The sequence below is a fragment of the Rissa tridactyla genome, chromosome 7, assembly GCF_028500815.1.
Source record: "Rissa tridactyla isolate bRisTri1 chromosome 7, bRisTri1.patW.cur.20221130, whole genome shotgun sequence".
NCBI classification, from domain to species: domain Eukaryota; kingdom Metazoa; phylum Chordata; class Aves; order Charadriiformes; family Laridae; genus Rissa; species Rissa tridactyla.
The window spans coordinates 44795835-44813843 of record NC_071472.1 but is presented as its reverse complement, the minus strand read 5'-3'; the positions used below and the strand labels follow the sequence as shown (position 1 = coordinate 44813843).

Genomic DNA, 18009 nt, shown 5'->3' with positions numbered 1-18009 from the left:
AGGAATCTGTAAAGTCCGCCCATCTGTAGATCCTGTGTCAACCCACCTTCTCTCCTAAGGCAAAACAGACACAGAATATTTTGGCCTCGGCCCTGCAAACACTCCTGGATGTGAATAACTTGGCGCGGATCATTTTTCTTAGACCTTGGTGCTCTGTGTAGGAACGGATGGCTTGTAGGCACAGAGCCGTGGCTTCGCAGCTCAGATGTTACAAGTGAGAAAATACTGGCTGAGTTGAACTGTGAGTGATCGTGTTAATTCGTGTTACGCGTTCAAGCAGTTAAAGCTAGCTAGTGTGTGTGCTTAAAGCTGCACGTCTGGAAAGCAGTATGTAATCATAGAAATTACAGCAGCTGAGATGCATGTGCGTGAGGGAAAGTACTGAGGTTGAGTGAGAAATTAGAAAGATTTGCAGGAAATATGCCTGTATAGCACCCCCTTTGTTTTTTTTTTTTTCATGTGACCAAAGAACATCTGTGGTTTGATGCTGACCCGTGTGGCTGCAGCAAAGATGGGTTGAGTCTGGTGAGCATTAAATGCTCGGTAGTAGGCAGCGTAACTTTTTCTGGAGGACATTTGCCTCTGCTCCTTTTCTCCTTCTGAAGGGAGTTCTGCTTCCTGAGTGGGGAGGTCGGACCTGCAAGTGCAGCATGTCAGGAGCCCCAGGAGAGCCTGGTGGCTGGAGATGCTGGCGCTGCCTGGGAAGGAGTTGTCGAAAGGGCTTCCAGTTGTTGGGATTGCACCGGAACAAAATGGAAGAAAAACAGTTTCCCTGGAAGGAGAAAAGCGGAAATAAGAACAGTAAAGAACACCGTTCTTTGTCTCTCTTTCCTCTATGTTTTATTGGCCTGGACATTTTGGGGGGTTTGGTTTGTTGTTTTTTTTCTGAAAAAGAAACGCCAAAACCCCATGCACATCCTGTTGAATTGAGCAAAGTGGGGCTTCTTGATCTGGTAAAGTGATTGTTTTCCGTTCTGGCAGTGACAAGTTGAGAGCGTGAGCGTGACAAGATGCTGAATGGGGAGAGGGCATCAGGGGCAGGCAGCTTTAGGGCACAGAGCTCCCAACGCTGCCTTACAGAGTGAAGGAAGACGGTGAGCGAAGCAGGCCAGGTCTCAGCAGGGCTCTTCTCTAGGATTCTGCATATTTGGTAACATTTTGCATTACCTCAAAACTCCTCAGCCAACTCTGTCAGGATTTGGGGGATGAAAGAACGGAGGGGTGTTGCTTTTAAAATGTTTACCCTCAAAGTAGTTGTTTAATTTCTGAAACCATTTATTATATTAAAACTCGAAAGTGAAAGCCCCACAACTTTGTAAAGAGCTGAAATAAGTCTTACTGGACTTATTTTATGGTTGCATTTGTAAGCTCTGCGTATCCCTAATTGGTGCTAACAAGGTGGGAGCCTAGAGCGCGTGTCCTCTAAAGAGAGTTTGAGGAAGCTGAGCTTATTTGGCCTGGCAAAGAGGAGGCTAGCGGGAGATCTTGCAGCTGCCTACAACCATCTGAAGGATGGTTAAAAGGACGAGAGCGCCGAAGTCTTCTCGTTCTTGGCAGATGATGTAAAAAGAGGCAGCAGTCGTGAGTTGCTGCTTAGGAGGTTCATGTTGGAGATGAGCACAAACTTCTTTCCCAGGAGGGTGGTGCAGCCTTGGGACAGGTCCCCAGAGAGGTGAGGATCTCCAGTTTGTTGTGTTTTCAAGCCTCAGCTAAGCAAAGACACCGATTTACTGTTGGCAACAGTCCTGCTGCAGTTAGGAGATTGAACTGCGGACCTCTGGAGGCCCCTTCAGCCAATTCTAAATATAATTCAAGACCAACTTGGAAAAAGTTATGGATGTTGGAATAATCAATAAGCAGCTTATAACTGCATTTATTTATTTTCCCCCGACTGTGGTTCGGTTTTTAATTATCTCTGAACAGGCCTGCTCATGCCTGTAGCTTAAAACATCAGTAGCTACGTATGCTTTGTAAACTATTGTAAATGTTTTTAGAACATGTCATGATATAAATTGTCAGAGAAGTTGAACAAGAGGCCTCCGGTAAATTACACCGTGCATCTGGGATTCTACCTTTTTATTTTAGTATAAATGTAGTAAGAGACAAAACATAAATTCTACAGTTGGTCCAAGACAAATTTTAAAATTCAGCAGTATTTTCCCCAAAGTTTTATGTAACCTGGTAGGCTCTTACCCAGCTGCAAGTGAAATACAAGTCTGTGCGACCCCTTTGATGTAGAGGGTTTTCATGTGTGTTTATGGCAAGTCTGTTCACCTGGATTTGCAGACAGGAAACTGCTGGACCTTGACAGGTGATGGGAAGGGCCTAGGGAAGGTCCTCCCATAGCAGCAACATCTCCAAGGGTGTCTTGCTGCACGGGGTCACTTCCTTCTGTTCCAGTGCGAGGACAGAGAGGTAAGGGAGGACTGTGGGTCCTTGTGTGAGCACAAGGCTGTGAGACTCGTCCCTGCGGAGGGGGGAACCCAATCGGCTCTACAGTGCAGTGAACAGCCGTGGAGGAGCTGTGTCTCTCCTGCCCTGTCATCCCAGGCTGGGGATGTTGAAGCTGTGGGGAATCGAGTGGACAGGGTGAAAGGTGCTGCAGATAGTTGTGTGTGTAGAGGCAGAGGCTGGGAGGGAGCTCTTCCATGCATTGGCCTTTCTCGCTTTCCGCTGCATTGCTAGTTCATCTGATTGTCTTTTGCCAGAAGACCCATTGCTATCTTTTGCTTCCTACCCTTGCTTCGCTGCAGACCACCGTCGCCACTCCATACTGCTGTGCTGGGAGGGAATCAGCTGTAACTTTGCCTCTCTTTTTAATGTTTATTTCCTCTTTTTTTCCCCTTTGCTTGTCCTGGCTGTGGCTTTTCTCGGGGGCTGGGTACAGATGGATCTTTGTGATACTGACAGCGATGAGGAGATTCTGGAGAGGATACTAGAGCTCCCGCTTCAGAAAAACCACAGCAAGAAATTGTTTAGCATCCCTGAAGTGACTGAGGATGAGGATGAAGATGAGGATGAGAAGTGTGTTACGGTGGAAAAGGCAGACCCTCAAGACTCCTTGGAAACACTCACCTACCATTCAGGAAGGTCAGAGAAGCCACTTAACATCAAGGAGCCATTTCTAAAGGCAGATGGGAGTAATACCTCCACGGATCTGTCTGCTCAGACTCCGCGGGAGGAGCGTGTTGTTAAGGAGAGCAGAGGGGATGCTGACCATGCGAATCCCGCCTTTGTCCAGCTGGCCTGGAGTCAGAAGAAGGCAAACTGGAACTGGGAGAATGACCCGAAGTCTGGAACTGGGGCAAGTCCTGCTTGGAGCAAGAAGAAGGGAAATAATTGTCGAGAGAAGATCCGGAGTCGGTCTGAGATGGGTAGGAAGAGACAGAATGATTTAACGGAGCACTGCAGTCGACTGCTGGGCAACTGCAGCCCCATGGGAGGTGGGTTATACAGAGCTCCTAGCCTCAGGGAGGAGCTGAATGTTGTGAGCAGTGCTGGTGGTAAGGAGGGGTTTGATATGTACAGTCGTGCCAGACAAGGCACCTTACGAAAAAGCCACAGGAAAGCAGTTGTTTCAGGGCTTGCAGAACCTTCTGTGATGACTACATGCTGCTCCAGCCCCAGGAGCCTGGAAATAGACATTGAATATGACTCTGAAGATGATCAGGATTCGATCTGTGCATCGCCTCCTGAGAGCAGGCTGTGGCCAGAAAGGTCCCAGAGCTGCCAGGGGGACTGGAGTGATTGCTCCAGTCAATCTGAGGTTGCCCACGTGGATGGCAGAAGGGACCTGACCAGACTGGAGATGATGGAAGAACAGAGTATGGAGTGGGCTGGGTCTCCGAGCCGGCGCCTGCAATTCTTCTGCCAGGAGAAGGAAGCACTGAGATGTGAGAGCAGTTCTGAGGAGCAGGGCTGGGAGCTGGACTGTAAGTCACCTGGCTGGAGAAGGAGGCTCGAACATCCTTCGAAGGGGATACGTAGCACCTCCTTGCACAAAAGGGTTGGGTGACTTTTCCTATTCTGGCTTTGAAGCAGCTTGCAGTGGCATTAGCTTCCCTCTGCTTCCCTGGCCTGCCTGTATCTTGCTTTGTTCAGTGTTGTCCGGAGAAAGGACCCTCCTCTAGGATTGTCTGGAAGAATATCTGAGAGATTCTGTAGTTCTGTGCTGCTCCATGGCTTTTCTTGTATTAGCTGCTTCTGCTTTTCCTGCTAACTGACCGAGTGTCACCGATGCAGTATTCCTTTTCACACTGGGTCTTCCTCCCCACGGCAGGAGGCTGTGGGACCCAAATGAAAATCCCTGGTGAAATAAGCCGATTTGTGAAAGCTTTGTGTAGATGACGACTGTAATGTCATTGCCTCCCCCCGAAATGCCCTTTCTTGCATCCTCACGCTCACCAAGGGGATCGTCACTGGTGCCCGGCAGGGTGCCTGCCTGTACTTAGTTCTGTTTTCCAACTCCATTGGTGTTTTCAGCTCTAGTGTCCCTGAAGAGGAATGTTGCATTTGGATGCACTGCTCTTTGTTTGGGCTGAGCGCTGTTCATGCGAGTCTGAAGGCAGAGGCTGCTACTAACTCTCTGGTGGTTCCTGTTGCAGGCGGCCGGTAATAAAGATCCTAGGGGCCAGGAGCTGCCTGGCACTGCCGCCTGGCAGGCTCCCAGCAGAAGAGGGAACAAGAGCGTAAGAAGAAGCCAAATGCAGAAACCTTTGCTCTCTAGCCCAGGTGAGTGGGCAAGGGGGGGAGAGCTGGGCAGCAGGGAAGAGGGAGGCTATTGGAAGTGGCAGGGGAGAGGCCAGGAGGCAGTATTTGAGCCGTGCAGGGCTATGGCAGGGGAATGATGCTGACGTTCTCTCTGGTGTGTCCCCTGTCTGCGCACAGGTCCTCCAAGGAGCACCGCTTCAGAAACCTCTGCTAAAGATGATGGCATTAGAATATTTGTGGCTCTCTTTGACTACGATCCCGTTTCTATGTCTCCTAACCCTGACGCGGCAGAAGAGGAGCTCCCGTTTAAGGAGGGACAGATCCTGAAAGTAAGAGCACACCTTAGCGAATGTCTCCTACTCTGTATGGACCCGTCTGGTGTTCTAGGGACAGCACAAACTTTGGGAGACAGAGCTTCCCTTTCTGCTTTCTCTGTGCATCTCAGTCCCTGCAGCATAAACAGTCTCTGGCCTGTTTTTTCCCTTGCCAGGTATGTGGAGACAAGGACGCTGATGGCTTTTACAGGGGTGAATGTGGAGGAAGGGAGGGGTACATTCCCTGCAACATGGTGTCAGAAGTCCAGGTGGAGAATAATGAAATCAAGAAGCAGCTGCTAAAGCAAGGGTTCCTGCCTGCTGACACACCGATGGAGAGCATAGGTACTGTATCGCCTTTACATGTGTGCTGTGCTATTGCCAGCGTGTTTCTTTGCTGAAACGTGGAAAGCTCAGTCGTGCTATCAAGCTGTGTGGCCAGTGCAGCCCACCTAGGGCTCGTCCCTGGGATCTGAAGGCTTGTTTAGAGGCCGTTGCAGTAGCAAGCAGGGAGGTCCCGATGGATGATGGAGGCAGGTGCTCTGAGGTTTCGATTCATACCTGACTCTACTGCAGCACTGCGCTGCCCCAGGCTGTGGTTGCTGGAGCTGCTCCTGTGCTTGAGGTGTCGTGTCTGTGAACTCAGCACAGAGTGTCAGTGAGGCTGGTCCTCGCTAGTTTGAGGAGCAGCTGAAGGATGTGAACAAGAGTTTTCACTTCTGTGTTCTCTCCTTTGTTTTGCAACTCTGTAATTGGAACCCACAGGGGTGATCCTGCTCTTGGGTGAGAGAATCTGGGATTTGGGAATGGAGAATGACAGGGGAAGACTCATGGGGAAGGGGAAGGAAGGGTGTGAGGCAGCAAGGCAGGCAGTCAGGAGTGTACAGGGAGCAGACCTGGTCCTTGGGCTGCTCCTTACTCACTCCCTAAAGTACGTGGTTTGTGCTTTATGCACTGCAGAGACTTTCCTGTTTCTTCCCACTTGTGGACTCAAAGGAGAGGAACCTTCCCGGGGATGTGCAGCCGTCGCAGCTCGGGCTGAGTTAGGCTGCAGTTCAGTGGCTGTGAGCTGCCCCGAGACGGCTGTCAACATAGTGGTGTCCCAGTGCCTACCCTTATCCCTCCCATCTCTCATCTTGCGCCTCGCTGTGTACTCTCTGCTACCAGTGGCAATTGTTTGATCTGCTCCACTTGTTGAAACAAGAAGAAATTCTTGTTTTGGCTGGCCGCTGTTTCCCCACCAGTTCAGCATGGTAAAATAGCATGGCGTGGGTCTGATGGGTGCTCAGAGAGGTGAAGGTAAGCCCTGACCAAGCTGTTCCATTGCCTCTCACAGGCAGTGGAGGAAAAACAATAAAAGAAAAAAAAAAGAAAAAGAAGAGAGAGAAGGATCAAACTTCTTTCCATTTCGCTGCAGTGAGACCCAGTATCCAGCCCTAGAGGCTGAGGGGCTGCCAGTGCCCAGCTCCTAAATGTAGGTTCTCCGGAAGGTTGATCCTGAGGAGCGCAGGGGTCACAGAATCACAGAATTATAGGGTTGGAAGGGACCTCTGGAGATCATCCCATCCAACCCCCTGCCAGAGCAGGGTCACCCAGAGCAGGTGGCACAGGAACGTGTCCAGGTGGGTTTGGAATGTCTCCAGAGTTGGGAGACTCCATCACCTCTCTGGGCAGCCTGTGCCAGGGCTCTGCCACCATCAAAGTAAAGAAATTCCTCCTCATGTTTAGGTGGAACTTCCTATGTTCAAGTTTGTGCCCGTTGCCCCTTGTCCTGTCCCTGGGCACCACTGAAAAGAGCCTGGCCTCATCCTCCTGACACCCACCCTTTAAGTATTTATGTGTTGATAAGATTCCCCCCTCAGCCATCTTTTTTCCAGACTGAAGAGACCCAAATCCCTCAGCCTTTCTTCATAAGAGAGGTGTTCCAGTCCCCTCGTCATCTTGGTAGCCCTTTGCTGTCCCCTCTCCAGCAGTTCCCTGTCCTTCTTGAACTGGGGAGCCCAGAACTGGACACAGTGCTCCAGGTGCGGCCTCCCCAGGGCAGAGCAGAGGGGGAGGATGACCTCCCTCCACCTGCTGGCCACACTCCTCTTGATGCATCCTCCCAGGATGCCATTGGCCTTCTTGGCCACAAAGGCGCATCGCTGGCTCATGGTCATCCCGTTGTCCACCAGGACTCCCAGGTCTCTTTCCACAGAGCTGCTCTCCAGCAGGTCAGCCCCAACCTGTCCTGGTGCGGGGGGTTATTCCTCCCCAAGTTGAAGGAGGCTGTTGCTTTCACTTTGTGGCTATGTGATTTTTTTTTTTGGTAGGTTTGTGTCCTTTGACTTCTCCCATGTGTAGGGAGAGGAGAGGTTTGAGTAAGGCTTTTTTCCTCACTTGGAACATTCACAATGTTTCTCCTGCATGTATCCTCTGGTGCCCAGAGACTGCTAGATGCCCATGGTGGCCTTCGTGCCCCGTTGCTTACTGTTGGAAGAATAAAGGAACTTAATAGCTCTGAAGACTTCAGGAAAGGTAGTGGATTTGAAAGTTTTCAGGAGGGTGGTGGTAGTGAAAAAGATGTACCTTATGTGTGCGTGCAGAGAGCGAACCTTGTTTCCTTAGGCAGCCGGGCTGTAGGTACCTCTGTTGTTCCCTGCTGCCATGAGCCCATATTACAGCCTCGTAACTAAGAAAATGCCTTGGTCTGGGAACTCCTTCCGCAGGCTCATCTGGGGACTCGTCCAGTACTGACCCTGCGAAGTGCAGAAGCTTTAGCTAGAGACCTCCCCACCTGAGGAAGTTGCTGGGGTGCTCCTCACCCGGCATTTTTCAGGTGTTAATGGTACAAGGTTTCGTTTTATCCTTACGATGCTGCTTCTGAAACGTGAAGTGCCGCAAAGTTTGTCTGATGTGCACCGTGGTATGGCTAACGGGCGTAAATACAATGTGGATTTCTGTGTGTATTTGGGATGTGGATCATGCCTCATCTGAGTCCACATACGAGAAACGGAGGTTTGGGCTTTGCCCACAGAAGTCACGATGTCTGCTTCCCAGGGGAAGCATGTCATGCTACTCTGTTGCTTGGTCACTCTTCAAGATGCTTTTCACTTTCCGTTCACTGTCTGTTTCTCTTGTCTATTTATTTGCTTTTTTGGATTTTTTTTATTAAGGAAATGGCACATTTTCTCCACCTCCACGCCGCCAAACCGTTCCTCCTCCAAAACCCAGACGCTCCAAGAAAGGTCTGTGTCACCCACTGCTTCCTCTTTGATTTTTGCGATAGGATTACAGACTGCATTGAATTTTTACTACTTGCTTACAGGACCCTCAGATGTTTGTCTCTGTGCGACTGCTAGGAAGTGGAAAGAGAGACCATCCCTGTGCTGGTGTTAAGTTTTTAACAACAGTGGTGTCTTCTATAGTTTTGGAGCTTGAGCTCTGCTTCCTGTTACGTCCCTGAGTCATGGTTACTGGCATAGACTTTGAGTTGCATGAACAGTTTGCTTCTGTTGTTTGCTGCCTTGGTCTTTGTTCTTTTTATTGTTGTTTGTCAGTTGTGTCATGTGGTCGCTGTTGAAAGATGAACTCTCACTGATGAGATGTTTTCTTCCCTCAGCAGGGCTGGATAAACAGGAGAAGTACAAGTCTCATCCAGGTGAGAATTGCTCTTTTTTTATTGTGAGAAGAGGCTTGGTACATTTGCATGGTCGTAATACAGTTGCATTTTGTGGTCAAGAGCCAATGCAAGACCCTGTAGTGCTCCTTCATGGTCATTCTCAGGAAAGACGAGTTTTCGTTCTTTTATTTAGTAGTGCGTGCAGTGGTTTTTGACTAAACAGGGAGTGTTTGAAGGTGGAGGGCATGCCTCGTTGTGCTTTGGAGGAGCAGGGAAATCTCTTACTTGTCTGGTGCTGCAGTCCTTGAAATCCAAGGTCCCTAAAATCCAAGGACCTAAGCTCACGCTGCTTAGGTGCACAGTCATCTGTTGATGTCTGGAGAGGCCGAGCCTGCAAACCCCCTTGCCAGGCCATCTAGTGCTGACCCGAGGCAGCGATTAAATTCCTAAGATGAAGGACTGGACAGTGTGTGTTTTCTGTAACACCAGACTTTGCGTTTGTAGTCTCAGAGCAGGTCCGTAAGTAACGGGGCTGAGCAGGCGGGTGGTTGTGAAAATGCAGCGTGTTCCCCGGATGACGAGGCCTGCCCTTGCCTTTGTGCTGAGCTCTGGGCTGCTGTGGCTGGGCTGTCGATGCTCTCCAGGTCTCTAGCTGTTCCCCTGGCACTCGGAGGATCAATTTTGTAGCTCGTTAGCAGAGCATTGTGTGGAATGATTCAAAATGTCCATTTGAGACACTGTGAAGAGACTGCTGTCCTCTGTGTGTGTGTGTATAAATAGGAAACATAAAATAAAACAAAACATTCCTGTATCTATAGACAGGGCACCAGGATGCTGGAATGGGGAGATGTCGCCAGTTCTGTGCTTGTGAAGGTGGTACAGGAGATCAGAAAACTGCTTTACTGGGGCCTCTAAGATCTCTCCCCAGTCAATTTCCCCTTAGTATTCTTTTTGCTCAGTCCATTCCAAGAACAGCAAAGGGGTTTCTGTTGTTTGGGGTGTTGTCTTAGAACTTCTAGCTCAGGATATTTTGCTTTATTTTGGTCCTGCAGGCCAGAAGCATCAGGACTTTGAAGCTGAACTGCTGACTCCTCGAAGAATGGTGGCTGTTTTTGACTATAACCCTAAGGAGAGCTCTCCCAATGCAGATGTAGAGGTAACAACCCCCTGCTCACTCCTTTCGCAGGCTTCTTTTTCCTCTCTCTTTTTGCTTCTATCCCTGTATATTTAGCACTTTGATCAAAACCAAGATGATTATAGCTTGGCAATAGAACTGCTAAAAGGGGTTGGCTGAAGTCATAAAATCATAGAATCTTCATGGTTGGAAGGGACCTTTGAGATCATCGAGTCCAACCATACACACAAAACCCCCCCTACAATCTCTGCCACTAGTGCATGCCCTGAAGTGCCACATCTAGATGTTTCTTGAATCCCTCTGGGGATGGTGACTCAACCACCTCCCTGGGCAGGCTGTTCCAGTGCCTGACCACTCTTTCAGTAAAGTAATTCTTCCTAATATCTAATCTAAACCTCCCCTGCCACAACCTCGGACCATTTCCTCTGGTCCTGTCATTCACCTGGGAGAAGAGGCCAACCCCCACCTCTCTCCAACCTCTTTTCAGGTACTTGTAGAGGGCAATGAGGTCTCCCCTCAGCCTCCTCTTCCCCAAGCTAAACATGCCCAGCTCCCTCAGCCTCTCCTCATATGACCTGGTCTCCAGACCCCTCACCAGCCCGGTAGCTCTCCTCTGGACATGCTCCAGCACTTCAATGTCCCTCTAGTACAGAGGGGCCCAGAACTGAACACAGTACTTGAGGTGAGGCCTCACCAGTGCCAAGTACAGAGTCGAGTAAATGTAGAGTTTGTCGATATATTCTCTCCTGCGTTCTCACAGTGTTCAGTTATCTGTGAAGAATCTGAAGCAACATACCCCTAATGATTTTCGGTATGTGTCTCAGTGAAACTATGTGAGCATCTCATGGCCTCGTAGCATCCTCTAGTGCTTAGAGAGGATTTAGCAGTTCTGGGGCAGGAGGAAGCAGCCCCTGCTGTTAGCAACCGATCCAGAGCACCCACCTGCTTAAGAGCATGAATGAACTTCTGGTACTTCAGGTGAGCGTGTCTTGGAGCACGTCTTTTGTGTTAACTGCCTGCATAGGTCTTGGTGCAAGAAGATTTAGTTCTAATTTAACGGAGCGATCCTCTTTTCAGGCACTACCTCCATAAAATCCAAGCAGTATTTTAGTGGAGAAGTCTGTTTCAGATGGAAAGATTGCAATGCAGAATCCTTTCTGCAAAAAAAACTTTCTAAATATCTCTGTTCTCTGCCCCTCCATAGCAGCATTAGTCTACTCTGAGCAAACATAAACATGAGCTTTGGATTCAGGTTCTTTCCATGCATCCAGAAAGGATTGTATGGCCAAGAGGTGGCATAGTTCAGGTGGCACGCTTCAGGTACTGCTTGCCTCCCAAACCGCGTATCTCATGAGCAAGACAGCCTGCCTCTGAGGACAGAATGTTTTAGGGATGATGGATTATCTTGGGAAAGATACAGTGAGAGCAGGTATCAACCAGCATCCGTATAGGTATTCATACATCTGGCCAAAGAACACTTTTGAGCCCTTGTCAAGAAGGTAACTGTATTTTTGCAGTGCTTTGGTATTCCTAGAGCCTTCCCCATGAACAGAGGTCAAATTATTGAAACAAGCTGGTGCGGTTCTGTTGCATTGTTGGAGGTGCTCCCCATTCACACTCCCAGAAAATTTGGTCATCTGTTTGGCTAGAAGGCTGCAGCTGCTGCTTGTGACCTCGCACCAAGACACAGCAGCATCAGCTGTGCCGTTCTGTGTGTCTGGGAGTGAAGTTCCCTACAAGTGTCTTTCTGCTAGAACAAAGTAATTCACAGCCAACAGGAGGAACCTGCAGCCTCCAGAGCTAGATTGAGTACTTAGGGTATAATAAGGTAAATATATTAGAGGTAGGTCCCTTCCAGCTAACGCTCTGTGCAGTGCATATAAATCAGTGTGTCTTCACACAGCCTGTGTCCCACGTTTTCTATCGTGGAGCAGCTTTTTTTTCCATTAGAAAAATGGAGACTACTTATGCCTTTGTCTTCGGTCTTGTGCTCCATGGAGCGCATGCTGGGGCGGTTGACGGGACAGACGGATCTGATGGTGAAGGGTCACGTGTTGTGTGCGGTAATGTTCTGTTTCCAGGTCAGATCTTCCCATTTGTATGCATTCCTGCTGGTGATTAATCCCCGAGCGCTGCATACAGAACAGGCTCATCCACGGGAACGGGATTTAGTAATTACATTTAAGGAAATGAAAGGTATTTCTGGTGCTTGTTCAGCTTGTTCTCAACACACCTTTCCAGAACAGGGGGTAGATACTATTTTGAAGCCTTTTCAAATTGGTTTAAGAAACAGGTTTTGCTCTTGTCTTAATTTATGAAATGCTTCCTTAGCCCTGGATTCCACATTTACCCAGTTCGGTTGCTCTCCCACATCCTGGTTCTGCAAGTCTTAACACAGAGGCCTCCCTCCCTCATGGTGAGATTGTGCTAGAAGCGCTGGGTGACCTTGAGTTTCTGGTGAGAAATTCCAGCAGTGCTTCTCCTGTGACTGTTGTTCTCTTGCTCTTTGCAGGCTGAACTGACTTTCAGTGCCGGGGACATTATCACTGTGTTTGGGTCCATGGACGATGATGGATTCTATTATGTAAGTACAGGCATTGGGAAGGTCCTGTGGCTACATCTGAAATCGTGGGAGTCCATCTAGTGGCAGGAGAGCATAAATCAGGGAACAAAATATTCTGCTTTTGGAAATAAACACCCACCCGTATCTGCTTAGTGCAGGGCCGGTGGTTTCTGGCAGTCTATGCTCCTCCTGTAAACCCAATATCCAAATGGTTCTCAGTTTGTCTTGGCATAACTTGACGGCAGATTTCCCGAAGGCTAGGATGCGTTTTTCTGTACGTACGTAAGCTGAATCAACGTCAGCTATAAGCTGATCTGTCACCAAGTGCTCAGACACATGATCTCATCCAGGGCAGGAGACTAAACTGATACCATAAGAATAAAAACGTATGATGACCACCATCCGGCCACACTTCAATAAGCACTGGTATCCGTTTAATTTACGGTGCGTACCTGGGGACTGTGCCTGCCAACGAGCTGTGTGCGAGACACGATCCTTGGCCCTTGGATCATCCACCTTTTCCTGCACAGAAAGCAGTGTATCTTCACACATCAAAGTTGAGGTTCAGCTCCAGGTAAAGTCTGGAGGGGATCATTGTGAATGCTTTGTTTGACTTCCTTAAAGTGTCAGCCAAACAACATTGCTGGGGTTGTTTTTCTCTCGCCTAAACACTTGCTGATGAACTGGAGGCAATTTTTTAGGAATACAGCCAAGCTTCGTTTGCAGCTCTGGGCCTTAGTGAGCACAGAGACGATACCTACAGGCATTGTACCAGTAGGACCTCATTCTTTAAAAGAATAAATAAATACCAGAGCAAATCAAATGCCTTTAGAAAGCCCGTGACACAGCCACTACTGTCCAGTTGCGTCTGGGACAGCATGGAAATTTTTGAGTTTGTAGAAGTGAGCATGTTGCTGGAAGACATTTGTCATGGCTCGCTGCCACCTTTTCTTCCTTTATTCTCCTCTGTGTTTTTGCACTCTGAATTGTTCCACAACTAAGCAAGAATGTGAGTCATGAAATTTGCTGAGGATCTTTCCAACCTGAGTGCGTTCCTGGGCTTCTCTCACACCATAGCCTAGCCACTTCTGCATGGGACTGCTCCTCTGTTTATTATTTCTCCATCAGCCAGGAAACATGACGTGAGCAATGAATATTGATCTTGCAGGGAGAGCTGAACCAGCAGAGAGGGCTTGTCCCGTCTAACTTCTTGGAAGCTGTGACTTCAGATGGAGGCATGGTTGAGGAAATTCATTCAAAAGATAAAGAAGCTTTTCCGCTGAGCGCTGAGAGCCAGGTAAGATTGTGTGACTCTGCATAGTACAGACATCTGGACTGTGATGCGGCTGGAGACTGGGCTTTGCACAGCATGCAGCGTCTGATGGAATAAATTAAATTATTGCATGCAGCTTCAGTTCATCCCACGGGAGATGCTCAAAAGTTTAGAGGGGGGTGCTAGCTGCTCTTCTTGAAGACTTCCTATAATGCAAAAAAGAGGCACAAAGCAACAACATCCACTGGGGCCTCAGTCTCACTATGGTCAGGTGAGCAAAGAGCATCCCAGGTCCCACCAGCAAATTCTTTAGATCCACAAAAGGGTCAGTGGTGGAATCCTGCTGCAAGCAAAGCAGTTCAGCCCGCTCCCTGGACACATGGAATCCCTCAGATGTGCTCATACCTCAGAACTAAAGAGTTCTGGAGTTATCGACTCCCAAACATCAATGCTCTTCCACCCATCCTCGGTTAGTTGTATCTTAGTCCTGTCCGAGGTGCTTGCAGATGAATTCAAAACACGTTGGGGAGTTTCCCAAACAGATCTGTGGGATGGATCCTAAGGCTTTGAAAGCATCCCACAGATGCAGGGAATTCAAAGGTTGAGCATTATGTTGCTGATACTCTTGAAACAAATGCTTAAGTGGAAGAGTTGGGTCATCTGCCACATTCAGTCAGTCCTCCGTGGGTGAGGCCAAAAGTGTAGCACCTCCCTGGTCACTCCTGGACCTCATATGCTGTGTCATTCTAGAGAGTGGGAGGCAGGGAGGAACATAGCTTTGTCCCAGCTCACATGTACTCAACCTTTGGTTCTTGGGAAGGTATTGGCACCATCAAGTGGTGGCAGACCCATAAAAGTGTGTAAGAGCAGGCCCAGATTGGCTTTGGGCCAGCCCTTAAGGAAGTATGTGGCCCTGAATCCCCCTCTGTTGAACTCTCCACCGGTGCCACCCTAGCTTTCCTGCTCTCTGCAGTGTTCCTTGTCCTATCTTTCATGCTCAGCTCTTCCCTTTTCTCTGTACCCAGCTCCCATTTCTGTTTTCAAATGCTGCCTGATCTCCCTTAGGCTTCACCTGCAGCCCCTTCTCTTGGTTCCAGGCATTCCAGGCTTTGTGGGTAGAGGGTCTGCACCAGAGCCTCGGTGCCTTCTTACGCAGAGCGGGTGGCAGGCCTGAGTTGGAAGTCAGGTTTGTGGGTAGCTTGCTGGATCATCTTCTAAACGCAGAAGTTGCCTGGGTCCCTTGTGCTTACCCGTTTAGGATACTCAGTCCCTTTCCTCCCATCCCAGAAGTGCTGGTCCATGCTGGGGAATCACAGGTTCATTAGCTGTTCCTATCCTGAGGTTACACAGGTCTGACTTTCCCAGGGAAGAGGAGGGGGAAACAAGCATCCAGAGTGGGTTTCATTCTTCAGTTTCCCTCAAAATGACTTATTCTTCCCAAGTTACTCATCTATTGGAACAGAGGGTGCCAAAGGAGACCTGAACCAGTAAAATTAATACAGGTTGAATTCATAGCATAGCTTATTACGGATCTAATCCTTCTCTCCAGCATCAACCAGCAGCAACAAGGGCCTGTTTCAGATGCCAGGGGTTATTGTTCCAGCCCCAGCTTGGGTCCTTCCAAAAACCATGGGGAAGTTCAGGCAACCTTCAGGGCTCGGAGAGCTGATCTGCCCCTTGCAGATGTGAAAGGTTTGGCTTAGCTAATGGTGTTTTATTAAGGGCGAGCAAGAGAGAGGAACTCAGCTGGTAAACAGGGTAATACATACAACAAGTCTGCCCTTATTTCAAGTATTCCTGTTTGCATCCCACTGTTCTGTTTTACTGGCGAGGGAGCTGATGCCAGTTTGACCTGCTGTGTCCCAGGCTTTGTCACGGACCTCACAGGGTAGCAAGGTCCTGTCTGTCCTGCTGCTGAGGAGCCACGAGCTGCTCCCGCTTGCTGCCCTGCAGTTCAGTTTCAGTTTTGATCTCTCAAAGATCCAGCAGAGCTTCCCCTTGCCTTGGCTCTGACTTTGGCTCTGCAGAGCAGGAAGCTGTTGCCTTAGGGTCAGGATTGATGTGCCAGTTCTGGTACTTGGCTGATCCATGAGCTGCTATTCCTCGTAATCTGAAGTCTGGGCACTTGGAAAATTCAGTTGATGATGATGAAGCCAATTTTATTTCGGTGGGAATCCACATTAACTATCTAGGCCTGACTTTTTGTTGGCTGCTTCTGTGCAGTGACAGGCGGCCTCCTGTCCTGCTGCCTCCCCGCTTCACCGCGATACCTGCCCTGAGTGGTTCTGGCTTAGCACTCTAACTGTCTGCAGTCCTGCCTCCTGCTTGTGCTTTGCAAATCCAGATCTATCTAAAACGGCTTCCAAATACGAAGGGCATGTTTGCCCTCTTTTACAAGCGGTACGTTTATCCTGCTCGTAACCAGGCTTGTGTTGCATACGTACATTTATATACATATATACCATACTTATGTGTACGTGTAGTGATTAGCAAGGAGAGACAGAGCCTGACCCACTGAGTTTTTGGCTCTGTCACAGCAATCACAGCATCCCTACCCTACAGGCAGAACACCTGACGGATAAGGCAGGAGGATGACCTCCTCCTGTACAAAGTCCATATTCTAAGGGCCATCCCTGAGCTGGAATGAACTCTCCCAGTGATAGAGCTGTGCCTGGGGCTGTCCAAACTCCAGCGACATACTCACTCCATAGAGTTCAGGAACTTGCTTGTTGAAGCGTGTTGTTGGCGTATACAACACAAACAGGAGCACCTTCGCAGCTGCTGTTTGGGATGCGGGGAGAGGGGGGTATGCAAAAAAATCACCAAAGGCAAAAGATGCACGGCAGCCTCTAAAGGGTTGTTTGAAACATGCAAAACAGACTCCCATCAAATTTACCCGTCCCGGCCTGAGACCTAACACATCAGGGGGCACGCGTCTGCACCGCGGCATCACGGCATAGCTTTGGACTTGTATTAAAGGTAGTTCCAACCTTAACAGAAGCTTCTTCAGCATGATCGTGAGTGATTTTTTTTTAAATCGTTTGTAACTTCTTGGATTTGATGTTTTCACCCGTCTGTTCTTCACACTTCCCTTCTCTGCTGCTATGCCAAAGGCCTGAGAATAAGGACAATTTACTTTCCAAATTGAACTGGGGAAGGTGGATCGTTTTGAATTATTTCCGAGTAAATCTTAAAATGCTGGCAAGTGAAAAGGGTGAAGCAGCTTAACTTTCAAACTGACCACATTTCGGGATTAAACTAAGCAATAAAAAATTACAGCACAAAGAAGAGTATCCAAGAAGTTATGATCACAAGCTAGGGCCCTGAAACACTCACGCTCACTACTTAGAGCAGTTGCTTTAATGCTGCGGCTGTCGAATATTTTTGCATCAGTAACGTGCAGTTTCTGTCAAAGACTGATTGTAAAGCGCCTACAGAAAGTGTTTGATTCTAATTTCATGTATTTATTTCTGCCTGTATTATGCACCCCTGATGGTTCTTTTCTTCAGAGAATGAGGAAGAGAAGAGTCCAGTGATAGATATGAATGATACATAGAGAGAGAGAGCAACCATGTAAGTTTGTATGAGAAGATCTCCTCAATCTCCCGCCCAGCCTAGCATATTAAAGGGTCCTGCACCTGCAGTTTTCTCCTTTCCTTGCTTGTAGTTTGACAGGCTGGTTTGGGGCTCTGCTAGCAAGTCCGGCTTCAAATCCTCTGGTGGCAGACCTTTACCTGCCGGCTTGGTTCGGTATTAAAGACAAGCCGTGATCCGGTCAGCACACAAAATGCAATCGTTTGGAACAATTATCTGGTGGTTTTAGGAACCTGATGGGACTGTGCTGGATATTCAGGTTTAGGAAAGACCTGCTTGGTAATTCGGCCTGGCTGTTGTGCCACTGCTCCAGCACGTCAACAACCAAAGCTTTGTTTAGCTTTGTTTTAGCAGGACCTTGCTCAGGCTGAGCACACCCCATATTCAGCCCGTGGGGTTTTTCTTCTTCTTGATTTTACTTTTTGCTGAGTATAGTCCTGAAAAACCCCTGCACACCATCAACTTAAGAAAGTGGTAACGTTTAGTCCCTAAAACCAACCTTATGTGGATAATTGTTCTGTTTGATAGCACTTAAAGAAACAATTCTGGGGCTGGGGGGGTGAGACCCCTGTTTTGGGGGGCAGCGGGAGGAGATCTGTGTTTTCCTTAATTTCAAGCATTGTTTTCCTGAAATTGTGCAAATCGGTAATACCCGAGACCGCATTGAAAACCACCTCCTGAAAACTAACATGACTCTTCTGTTTATCAACCCTAATAGCTTTTATCGGGATCTCGACAGAGCCATTTTTCCTTCATGTTTCTCTTGGGGAAGAAACCCTAATTTTAGTATCCTTTGTCTATTAGCAGATGAATCTGTGA

At 48.5% G+C, this 18009-nt stretch overlaps 1 protein-coding gene across 12 annotated transcripts in view; it reads left to right on the top strand.

Moving 5' to 3' along the window:
* The window catches only part of TSPOAP1 (TSPO associated protein 1), a 61409-nt gene that overhangs the window by 37906 nt on the left and 5494 nt on the right, over positions 1-18009 (top strand). For 5 of the 12 annotated variants that reach the window (XR_008467663.1, XM_054208614.1, XM_054208610.1 and 2 more), the window contains 9 exons: positions 2888-4006; positions 4605-4731; positions 4888-5039; positions 5201-5369; positions 8180-8251; positions 8629-8664; positions 9678-9781; positions 12273-12344; positions 13492-13620. Coding sequence is in view for 8 of the 12 variants with exons in the window: in XM_054208614.1 (XP_054064589.1) it covers positions 2888-4006; positions 4605-4731; positions 4888-5039; positions 5201-5369; positions 8180-8251; positions 8629-8664; positions 9678-9781; positions 12273-12344; positions 13492-13620 (1980 nt within the window). In the remaining 4 variants the exon portion in view is untranslated. Of the gene's footprint in view, positions 1-2887; positions 4007-4604; positions 4732-4887; positions 5040-5200; positions 5370-8179; positions 8252-8628; positions 8665-9677; positions 9782-12272; positions 12345-12673; positions 12898-13491; positions 13621-17105; positions 17170-18009 lie in introns of those variants that run through there. The other 7 variants (XR_008467664.1, XM_054208613.1, XM_054208612.1 and 4 more) reach the window with 5 other exon arrangements.